Source organism: Danio rerio, chromosome 14 (genome assembly GCF_049306965.1).
Source record: "Danio rerio strain Tuebingen ecotype United States chromosome 14, GRCz12tu, whole genome shotgun sequence".
Taxonomy (NCBI): Eukaryota; Metazoa; Chordata; class Actinopteri; order Cypriniformes; family Danionidae; genus Danio; species Danio rerio.
The window spans coordinates 2,055,001-2,067,500 of NC_133189.1; the positions used below are offsets into that span (position 1 = coordinate 2,055,001).

General features: G+C 38.1%; 1 protein-coding gene across 6 annotated transcripts in view; it reads left to right on the forward strand.

Annotated features, from left to right (window-relative positions):
- trpc7b (transient receptor potential cation channel, subfamily C, member 7b) overlaps nucleotides 1–12,500 on the forward strand; it is a 102,566-nt gene that overhangs the window by 46,638 nt on the left and 43,428 nt on the right. For all 6 annotated transcript variants that reach the window (XM_073921132.1, XM_073921134.1, XM_073921133.1 and 3 more), the window contains 1 exon segment: nucleotides 8,414–8,596. In XM_073921132.1, coding sequence (XP_073777233.1) covers nucleotides 8,414–8,596 — 183 coding nt within the window.

The following is a 12,500-nucleotide window of genomic DNA, read 5'->3' on the forward strand; positions in this document are numbered from 1 at the left end:
AGTTTTTTGTTTTCATTTTGTTTCATTTTTTTTCTCTTCTTTTCCTTTTTGTTTTTGTTTTGTTTTGTGGTTTGTTTCTATTTAGTATTGTTTTGTTTACCTTTTTTGTTATTATTTTGTTTTCTTTTTGGTTTCATTATATTTTCTTATTTTGTTTTGTAGTTTTTCTTTTTATTTTGTTTAATTTTTATTTTCTTTTTGTTTAGTTTTTGTTTTCTTTTAATTTTCTTTTTACTTTTCTTTTCCCTTTTTTGTGGTTTGTTTTAATTACCTTTTTGTTTTGTTTTGTTTTTGTTTTCATTTTGTTTCGTTTTCCATTTCTTTTCTCCTTTAGTTTTTTTTTTTCATTTTGTTTCTTTTTAATTTTCTTTTCCTTTTTCTTTTCGTTTATTTTTGTTTTGTTGTGGTTTTTCATTTTATTTAGTTTTTTCTATATGTTTTTTGTTTAGTTTTGTTTTTCATTTTATTACATTTTTTTCCGTTTATTTTTGTTTTGTTTTTGTTGTGTTTTCATTTTGCTTAGTTTCCTTTTCTTTTTTGTTTTGTATAGTTCTTGTTGTGTTTTTGTTTTGTGTGTTTTTTCGTTTTTGTGTTTTGATGATGTTTTTTGTGTATTTATTTTGTTTTTGTTTCTTGTTTTGTCTAGTTTTGTATGTTAGCTTTGATTTGTTGTCCACTGTTATCCTTCCTCTAAATTACAGACATGAATGGCCGAAGTTTATATTCATAATTAAGTAGATTGCTAGCTTAGTCATTATACATGTATTTTCCAAGCGACTTTCAGTTAAATAAAAACCTATTTAACTATTTAAATGCCATCTAATACAATTAAAAGCAGATCTATTATGCTTTTTTAAATGGATAATGAAAAAAAAGTACTCATTCAAAGCAGCAACAAAACACAAATATAATTTTAAAATGTTCAATGAACTGATTGTTTTCTTTTTTTGACAAATTTGTGTGACAAACTCGTATTGTTTCTATACAGCACTAAAGGAGTATATAAAAGAAGCATTAATAATATATAAAGGAGTATAAATAAACTTACCGTGAGGTTAAAAAGTGAAAATGATTGATGCTGTTCAACACATTAGAGCGATTCTGTTGTAGACGTAGTTGTCTGTAATTGAACATCACTCTGATTAATTATATTAGCCTGTAACATTGAGGCTGTAATGGAAAATCCACTGGAGTTACAACATGAAAGCATCCAAGCTGAGTGCTTATAATGAAGGAGGAGAAATTAAATTGCCATTGTGTGAAAATAGTAACATTTATTCACTTAACAGACGCTCCGATGCAACTTACAAACGAGTACGCAAACCATTCATCATACTATAAATGATTAATCTGACTCTCCAGAGTAAAGCACAGAAGAACAACAGTGGAAAGATTTATGTTATGAGTACAAATGAGTGCTGTTATATTAACATCTCATATGCGCCTGAGTCTAAATGACAGCGATTGGGTTTTTACTGCAATGCACTTTACCCCCAGCCCAAACACAGGCGCTGTAGGGGAATTGGATAGACTTGGATAGACGTGGGTCTCCTCCTGGTGCTCCGCTTTCCCCCACAGTCCAAACACATGAGCTATAGGGGAATTGGAGAACTACATTGGCCATAGTGGATGAGTGTGTGTGTGTGTGTGTGTGTATATGTGTGTGTGTGTGTGTGTGTGTGTGTGTGTGTGTGTGTGTGTGTGTGTGTGTGTGTGTGTGTGTGTGTGTGTGTGTGTGTGTGTGTGTGTGTGTGTGAATGAGTGTGTGTGGGTGCTTCCCAGTACAGGGTTGCAGCTGGAAGTGCATCCGATGTACAAATCATATGCTGGAATAGTTGTCGGTTCATTCCACTGTGGAAACCTCTGAAATAGAGACTAAGCTAAAGGAAAATGATTGAATGAATGAACATGTGTTGTTGATTTCTTCACAATAATCCAGTAAAAAGGGCAAATCTGTTAGAACAGCTATAGCTATCAGTCATAAAACACACACACACACACTCACTCAAGGGTGTGACGGCCTTGTTTGACATTTTCACATCCACTCCATCATCATATGCTAAACAGAGAGAGCCGCTAATAGCAAGAGCTGTCACGTAAACAAATCACAGGAAGACTAATGAACAGTCCAGAAGATCCATTCTAGCTGTGTTCATCAGATATAGCCAACCTGTCATTGTTTGTACTAATAAAGAAATGAAGGGTGGCACGGTGGCCCAAACTTTTCAGCCCTCAGCCCCCAAAATTACAATGCCAGTGACTTGCCACCCTCTGGGATGGTTATAAATGTACAAACCTTGCATGCAACAGTGCACACATACCAATAGGCCCAAGTCTATTCTTCGTTTAATAGTTTTTCAATGTATGCGAATGCTGTTAGTGTCTTTATTATAATGTAATATAATTGTTGTTTATGACAGTTCAGGAGTAGAAACGAGATTAAAAATTGAAGTGAAAGCATTTCTGCAGCGTACAGACAGCAGATGTTTTGAACTTTGTCAGGTTATAGTCTATCTGTCATCAGCGTTTGCGACTGAGGGCTCTAATTTGAGGGTCCAAAGTGCACAGCGCAGGGCGCAAGCCCTTTCAGGGCGTGAAAGAATCCACTTTTGCTATTTTAAGGACAGGAAAATCCGCTCTGCGCCGTGGCGCATGGTCTAACAGGGTTGAGCTTGTTCTCTTAATGAGTTATAGGTGTGTTTTGAGAATAAACCAATCAGAGTCTCATCTCCCATTCCCTTTAAGAGCCAGTTGCGTCGCGCCATAAGCGCATTTGCTATTTACAGGACGCAAAGTAAGTGGAAGTGGAAAAACTGAGCATTTCACAAGCAAGAAAACCGTTAAACAGAGCTTCTACAGCGCGAGAATGAGAGAAAAGTCATCTCATAATCTACTTTCGCTCTCGTGGATAGGGAAACCTTGTACACACAGACATCAATTAGCCTATAAATAATTAATTTAGTTTGTTAAGCGCAAAGATTTGCTTCAAAACTATTTCTAAATTCAGTTCTAATTTCCAGCAAACGAATAAATGAACAATTATAACAAATGTGCTCAAAAACCTGAGTTATATCCAAATACACATGCTGTGCCCCATATGGTCTAAAACCTGACAGGTGGACAAATGTAAGCTTGTTTTTAATAAAACAAATATAAATATGGACATAACAAATAATACTGCTAATAATAATAACATTATATAAAAGCAAATTGTAATGAATAAGCTGAAAACTGTTTCTTCTTGTCTTGTTTCCCGTGTTTAGACCTTAGCCTTGTTTATCCTTGTTCTCCTGTTCAGCCGCCCGCCTTACGACCTATTGCCTGTGTATTGATTATGACTCTGGATTTGCCTGTGTAACCCTGCTGGTCCTACTCCACCCAACCCGCTCCGAGCTGGTTTCGAACCGGCGACCTTCCGCATGGGAGTCAGGTGCTCCACCAAGGAGGCTAAAGACCATGGCCTCTAGTATCTGTTGCTAGAGCACCTTTAGAGGTCAAAGGAGTGAGGTTTACCTGCACAGCACACACTAGCTGGCCTCCGTTACACTCACCCCCCTAAACCTCACTCTCATCTGTGTCACGGCACCAATGTAACCCCGCTGGTCCTACGCCACCCAACCCGCTCAGAGCTGGTTTCGAACCGGCGACCTTCCGCATGGGAGTCGGGTGCTCTAACGAGGAGGCTAAAGACCATGGCCTCTAGTGTCTGTCGCCAGAGCACCTTTAGAGGTCAGAGGAGTGAGGTTTACCTGCACAGCCCCTACTGGCTGGCCTCTGTTACACTCACCCCCCTAAACCTCACTCCCATCCGGGTCACGGCACCAATGTAACTCCGCAGGTCCTACACCACCCAACCCGCTCCGAGCTGGGATCAAGCCGGCGACCTTCCGCATGGGAATCGGGTGCTCTACCAAGGAGGCTAAAGACCATGGCCTCTAGTGTATGTCGCTAGAGCACCTTTAGAGGTCAGAGGAGTGAGGTTTACCTGCACAGCACACACTAGCTGGCCTCCGTTACACCTGCATATACCTGTTCACACCTGATTTGACCATTGCTTGCTTGACGCTGAATAAACCTGCATATTGGATCTTACCTCCAGTTGTGTGTGTCACCCCCGGGGTTATTTATGTAGGCTAGAAAATAATATGTTTTGTTATATTTTAATCCTTTATATTTGTATCCTATATATATATCCTTATTATATCCTATATATATCCTTAATATTTTTAATCATTTTTCATTTGTAAAGATATTTGTGTATTGCTCTACATCTTGTGTGTATTACGCAGTGTGTAAGCGAGGCGCACAACTAACGCGCTGTGCGCTGGACTTTAGACCAACTTTGTTTTGGTCTATTGAAAAATCTATTATATTTTCTCAAAATAGCAGTGCGCCTCAGAATGCCTCCCTTTTTAGACCATGGGCGCACATATGAGCGCAAATGCATTTGCTATTTAAATAGCGTGGCGCAAAACGACTCTTGCGCCTAGCTGAAACTAGCAAACAACTAGTGCGTCGCTTCTTGCACCACATTGCGCCGGGTGTATGATAGGGCCCTGAATCTCTCTGAAGCAAGCAAATCCTTCTGTGTGTCTTGATCCGTGAGCATGGAGCTGCTTAAAGCTCAAACTGTGAAAGTGTTCGGAGTTTATCCAGACAGAGCTTGATTATTCCCGTGTCTTTGTGCAACGGCTCGTGCTTCAGACACACACACATGTACTGTGCGAAAGGATTGGTGTGTAATGCTGAAACCGGCCGACTGCTCATTATCTGCCAGATCAGCCATCGGCATCTGTTCCTCCTACAGACCTCAGATCAGTGTCAGGACTCAAGCTGGTGATGTGAAGGAGCCTGCCATGCACAGAGAGTCTGATTCTGTAGATGGACAGACAGACAAACTCCACGAGATTATCTCTCCGACAGGCTTCTGGAAGGGGTTTCTGCTGTCGTTGTGAATGATGATGGTTTCTGAGCTGAAGTTCAGCGAGTTTGCCTTCGGATCATCTGCTTTGTTGGTGTAAAAGTTGTTTTTGGCTCGGTTTAAAGTCTTTGTGAAGTCGAAATTTGCAGTGTTTATTTTGGTGGATCAAATCGTTGCTCTTTTTGTAAACAATTAATCTATGCAATGAAAGAAAAAATCTTCAATCAAAGTCTGATCATTTGCTTCCACATTTGGAGAGATGATCCAACCAGCACTGGCTCATTCTGAAACTGTACCCCCATATACATTTCTGAAGATCGCAAACTATGTATCCAGAAGTACGTATGGCTGCTTTTCGTCTTTAAAACGAATGCTATGGGGCGGTATGAGGATGTTCCTTTTCTCGCTTAACAGCTGACCGCTTCGCTGTCACCAGTTTGTCCAATGGCTCGCTGCGGATGTCGGTAGACTTGAGACGCAAAGCGGAGTTGACCGTGACGACAGGGTTTGAGTCCGGCGAAGAATGGTTCCAGAAAGCAGGCAACAAATACCAAAAAACAAAATAAACAAGTAAATAACCGGGTGAGAATGTGGTAATGTTGAAAACACTGGGTTGAGTTTAGAATAGGAGGTGATCGGGTCAATCTGTGCTTTTCAAAACACTCGGTTGAGAAGAAGAGAACAGCAGGTGCGAGTGGCACTCGCAAGAGAAATTTGAGATCTTGTCATTCGTTTTCTATGAGGCAATGATGTTAAAAAAGAAGTGGCGCAGTAGGTAGTGCTATCGCCTCACAGCAAGAAGGTCGCTGGGTCGCTGGTTCGAACCTCGGCTCAGTTGACATTTCTGTGTGGAGTTTGCATGTTCTCCCTGCACTCGCGTGGGTTTCCTTTGTGTGCTCCGGTTTCCCCCACAGTCTAAAGACATGCGGTACAGGTCAATTGGGTAGGCTAAATTGTCCGTAGTGTATGAGGGTGACAGGCCCAGAAGACATGCCGGCAGGAATGTGTAAAAAAAGTTGTTATCATATGGACAAGTCTAAATGGAGGACTTGTTCCAAAGAGCCGACCCCGCAACCATACGGGACTAAGGCCAAAGAAGAAGAAGAAGAAGAGGAGGAGTTGGAGGTACATCAACATATTGGAATAAGTCTCAGTAACTTCAACCTACTTTTACTTGACTTTAACTTAGTGGAGCTCGATTTTGGGAAACATCATAATCACGATTATATTTGTCAGAATTCTAATCACGATTATTCAAAACAATTACTGTTGAAGTCAAAATTATCAGCGCTCCTGAGAATTAAAAAAATATATATATATTTCCCAAATGATGTTTAACAGAGCAAGGAATTTTAACAGTATTTCCTATTATATTTTTCCTTCTGAAGAAAGTCTTATTTGTTTCATTTCGGCTAGAGTAAAAGCAGGTTTAAAAATGTTTAAACCTCTTTTAAGGTCAATATTATTAGCCCCTTTAGGCAATATATATATATATATATATATATATATATATATATATATATATATATATRTATATATATATATATATATATATATATATATATATATATATATATATATAGAGAGAGAGAGAGAGTTATTTTTTTTATTGTCTGCAGAAGAAATTTGCACTTTGAATTTGAATGCTTCTATTTTGAAAAATATCTAGTCAAATATATTTTCCTGTCATTATAACAAAGATAAAAGAAATCAGTTATTAGAAATGAGTAATTAAAACTATTTTGTTTAGAAATGTGTTGAAAAAAAATCTTCTTTAATTAAACAAAACTTTGGGGAAAAGGGTTGCTAATATTCAGCAGGGCTAATAATTTTGACTTTAACTGCACATATACAGTTATTTTCCTCCCTGTAAAGGTAAGAGAAATAAATACAATAGAATAAAAATATTAAACAAACTGTGCTTTAAGCTTCTTCACTGTAAGAAAAACACTTCAGCTACAAAAGTCCTTCAGTCAAGAGCAGTGAGGGATTTTCTCCTTTTGTTATTTGATTTATACTGATCGATTAATGGTATTTCATAATCATTAGAAGCCAAAATCGAAGTTGAAATCGGATTTTGGATTAATTGCACAGCCCTAATTTAACTCTTAATCTTGACAAAAAAAATTAAAATCCATATTCATTTATGACTGGTTAAATATATATATATATATATATATATATATATATATATATTTAAGGTAGCATAGTGACTCAGTGGTTAGCACTGTGACCTCACAGCAAGAAGGTCGCTGGTTTGAGTCAGTTGCCGTTTCTGAGTTTGCATGTTCTCCCCGTGTTGGCGTGACTTTCCTTCGGGGGCTCTGGTTTCCCCCACAGTCCAAACATATACACTATAGGGGAATTGATGAACTAAATTGGCCGTAGTGTGTGTGTGTGTGTGTGTGTGTGTGTGTGTGTGTGTGTGTGTGTGTGTGTGTGATTGAATGTGTATGGGCGTTTCTGGGTTGTGGCTGGAAGGGCATCTGCTGTGTAAAACATATATGGGCATAATTGGCGGTTCATTCCACCATGGCAACCCCTAAAAATCAGGGACTAAGCTGAAGGAAAATGAATATATTACATCACTGAGACGAGCTGAAGCGATTCAGTTTATTTCAATTATCCAAGGTGACCAAATACAAAATAAATAATAATTGGCATTTCATGAATTCCAACATCAACCATGAATCAAGAACTTTAAATGAAAACTAACAATGGCCGTTTTGGAAACAGTGTTTCCCGTTGCAGACTGCTGGAGAACACTCCATGTCGTTCTACCAACTACAAACCCCATCATGCCCTTCACTCACACACCTGTTTCAGGTCACCACCTGATTACACACACACAGCTGAAGCTGATATGCAAAAATATATGCAAACTTTCTCTTTTTCATCTTGTCCTATAAAAATATGTAAGTAGACAGATATATAGACTGATCCCTGACAGACGAGTCCCCTTATTGATCCCGTGGACTTGCCTGAACACCCGCCAGAGACCTATTCATACTTGCAGGTTCTCCACGATGGACGTCCAGCATTCTCCAGCCTCCGCCGTCTAGACTGAAGAAGTTTGGCCAGAGGAGAAATGGCCATGCCCAACTGAGCTTGGTTTCTCTCCAGGTTTTTTTAAGTGGTGAAGTTTGTTCCTCCACTGTCGCTACTGGATTGCTTGGTTTGGGAGCTGCTCATTGATGGATTTGCTCTTCAGCGTTTGGACTTTCAGTAGTGAAAATGAAACCACACTGAACTGAGCTAAACTGAACTTCAGCTCAGAAAACTGGACTGACACATGTTTTAATTCACTATGATCTTCTATGTTAAGCTGCTTTGACACAATCCACATTGGAAAAGCACTTGAGAAATTAGCATGAGTTGAATTTAGTTGAATAGTTTCTCGATTATCCTCATGGTGGAACAACGGTAATGGGATTTGTTTGACAGGTGGGTGCGGCTTCAATCTAATCTCTCTCTTGTTTATCTCTCTCTCAGAATGACTACAGGAAGTTGTCAATGCAGTGTAAAGACTTTGTGGTGGGCGTTCTGGATCTCTGCCGGGACACAGAAGAAGTGGAGGCCATTCTGAACGGAGACGTGGACCAGAATCCCCCCGCGGAGCTCCAGAGACCCTGCCTGAGCCGCATCAAACTCTCCATCAAATATGAAGTCAAGAAGGTCAGGACAGCCTCAATACACACTAACACAATAATACTGATCAGTTTTTTAAGGTTCCATGAAATTAAAATGAAATTTTTTAGATATTGGTATCAGTATTGTTAGTTTTTTTTGGATATCTGTTATCAAATGTACACCAAAGCACGGACAACATTTACGTTTACAAGATAATAAACTGAGGAAAACATGTAAAGCTTGTAGTTACGCATGCGCTTTTTTTCATCACATCACCTCATACTTGAGTTTCTCATCAAATCTTCTGACCAATCAAATGCTCTCTAGTGTCTAACATGCCCCTCCCCTTCTCATTCGCTCTTCATTTGATGCGCTTGAGCTCAACAACTCTCACTGGCAGAGTTAAGATCAAACAAAATGCTACTGGCTTTTTAATAAAAAGGGGCGGAGCTACAATATGCCCCGCCCTCTCTTTATGTTTTAGTTGAGATTACATCAAACATCAAATAAAAAAATGCACATTTCAAAGCACGTCACGGGACATTTCAGATATGTTCTGAAGCATCATTGGTGTATGTATATTAGCAGGCTTTCATATGAGCATTAAATCACATAAGCTGCGTCCCAAATCGCATACTTATGCACTATTCTACGCCAGTTTGTAGTATAAATAGTGTAAGTAGTGTGTTCACCCTAAAAATAATAAGTGCACTTTAATTACCCGGATGATGCACTCATTCAGCCGCTAAAATGAAGTGTGTAATGATGGACACTTCACACACTCAACGACCACAGGTTTGCCTACATAGCGGAAGGGGCGGAGCTATCGGACGCACATGTTGGATCACTTTATTTGTTTTGGATGGTGAAAGCAAAATTCTCCTATGAGAGTGATTATAGCGCCTCCCGATGGTGAATGCGGTTATACTCATGGCAGGTATTATTTGATAATTCGTTCATTTATTTCACTGATATGGCAACCGACAAACGTCATCAGGGAAACGGTTTGAATTTCCGCTTAGTAAAAAAACATTAGTGTGCCATTTGGGACAACGTTACATACATATACTATCCTGTTGAGTGTGTAAGTGCATAAGTACATAGTGCATAGTGTGCCGTTTGGGACGCAGCTATTGTAGTACCTCAGTATTCTCTCACAGATGTTTATAAATGATATACTGATTCATTCTTATTACAGTAACTACAGTTATACATTCAAGATCTTTGTCTTCTGGTGTTTGATTAACATACAGAAGCAGGTTTATTGTGCTTTAATAAGAGGTTAATGCACGGATCAAATATACTGATGCCCATCTCCAAACTGGTTACATTACATTAACACATTACCAACTTTGTTTACTTGAATAATTTCTGAAGCAGACGCTTTGTTATCATTTTTGTGTATGTGTCGATCAACTTTTAATAATTTGGAAAAGAAAGCAAAGTTTTGTACTCATATCCACTAAATGCACAGGTGAAATATACTGATGCTCATACAGTATAATATTAAATGCATGTGGAACCCCGCCGGTCCTACTCCACCCAACCCGCTCCGAGCTGGTTTCGAACTGGCGACCTTCCGCTTGGGAGTCAGTTGCTCTAACAAGGATACTAAAGACCATGGGCTCTAGCATCTGTCGCTAGAGCACCTTTAGAGGTCAGAGGAGTGAAATTTACCTGCACAGCACTTACTAGTTGGCCTCCGTTACATTCACCCCCCTAAGCCTCACTCCCATCCGGGTCACGGCACCAATGTAACCCCGCCGGTCCCACGCCACCCAACCCCTTCCGAGCTGGTATCGAACCGGTGACCTTCCGCATGGGAGTCAGGTGCTCTACCAAGGAGGCTAAAGACCATGGCATCTAGCATCTGTCGGTAGAGCACCTTTAGAGGTCAGAGGAGTGAGGTTTACCTGCACAGCACACACTAGCTGGCCTCAGTTACATATGCTAGGTGTTTTCAGAGAGGCTAGAATTAGCAGTATACACAGTAGACTGAGACTAAAAGTCCTCCTGTGTGTGTGTGTGTGTGTGTGTGTGTGTGTGCGTGTGTGTGTGTGTGTGTGTGTGTGTGTGTGTGTGTGTGTGTGTGTGTGTGTGTGTGTGTGTGTGTAAAGTGCTTTTGAGAGTCAGCAGACAGCAGTCAGCTCAGGCGGTCTGTGACGGAGTGGAGGAATCGTGAGGTTAGTGAGAGGTTTTCAAGTCTGAGTCTAATCAAGCATCTGAGCGCTTCTGTTCTTCACCTCAGATCAAATCCTGATTGCTCGACTGTGTCCCAGATGGAAACTCACTTCTCTGAATGCTAAAAAAAAATCTACAGCTTCCTCACAGTCTGACTCCAACCTCAAACTCCACAGACAATGAAGACAGCCTGATTTAGACTAGTCGTGCCTGTGTAATCCTGTGTTTAGCTCTGTATAAGTCCTCATTTTTTCTTAAAAGGGTCTTCAAAAGTCTTAAATTTGACCTGCAGGTACTTTTTAGGTATTACTTTGTGCCTTTAAGGACCTTTTAGGAACAAAAATGGACCCAAAAGCCACCCCAGGGACAGATGTTGTGCCTTTATTTTTGAGAGTGTTGTATTGCTATACTTATGGGGACATTTGGTTGTCATGAGGTAACAAATAAAAGGCGCACACACATGCACACACACGAGGATGGGCCTGTGTTGACTCATCTCAGTCGTTCTTTAATTTCACAAGATAAACAAAAGTCACAATTTTGTTCAAGGAGGTGTGTGATGACCTGCATCACTGTGGACATCAGTGTGTGTGTGTGTGAGACCTGTGCTGATGCCGCAGGTGTTTAATGTCACGTCTCAGAGAGATTGAAGCAGTTTCTCAGACTCCCCGTTGAACACAGTCTGCAGGAACTCTATAGTAATGCAAATATTCTGGGAATATATGAATATATTGAATGCATTTCAAATGATCCGAGCTGCTCTCTGCATTCATTTTATGGTTTGTGTGATTATTTATTAGTTTTAGATTAAACATCTGAGGCAAAGCTGTTATAATTATAATATTTATTTATTAATTAATTTTAATATATTATAAATTATATACTTAAATTAAATTAAATTAAATTAAATTAAATTAAATTAAATTAAATTAAATTGTCCATTCTTTCGTGCATTGATTTTTTTCATTTTCGCTATGATCATTTTATTTTTTCATAATTTTATTTTATTTTTAGATTGTTCAGTTTTATTGTATTTTTATTGGGTTAAATTTATTTTTTATTTAATTTATTTACTTAGATTTTTTTTTGTTAAAATTAATTTAATAAATTTAGTTTTTTTAGTTTAATTTATTTTTAATTTTGTTTTATTTGTTTTATGTTAATTTTATTTACTTTTATTTCATTTTTTATTTATTTTTAATTTTATTTCATTTTATTTAATTGTATTTTATTTTAGTCTCATTTAATTTAATAATTTACTTAATTTTACTTTTAGTTTAATTTAATTTATTAAATTGTATTACATTTTTTATTTCAATTTAACTTTTATTTTGTTTCATATTTTTTTATTTTATTTCATTTACTTTATTTTATTTTTTTATTTTATTTATTTTTAATTTAATTTTCTTTAGTTTTATTTACTTTAGTTTTATTTTATTTTTAGTCTAATTTAATTAATAATTTAATTTATTATATATATATTTTTTGTTTTTCATTTTATTAATAGGAATTTTCCATCCATTGTTTAATTTTTGCATAAGTGATCATTTCCGATCCTTTTTATTTCTCCTCTGTTGTTTATTCAGTGGATGAAGTGAAGATGTTGATCTGTCATGTCATTTATCAATGCTGTGTCTTTAAAAGGATCATGACCTTGTTATCCAGATAATATGAGGTTAATTAGTTCCTGTGGCCTTCAGCGTAATGCAAACACTCCTGAGAGAATCACTCATTACAGGCCAGCTTGATTGAATCCTAATCATTTTCA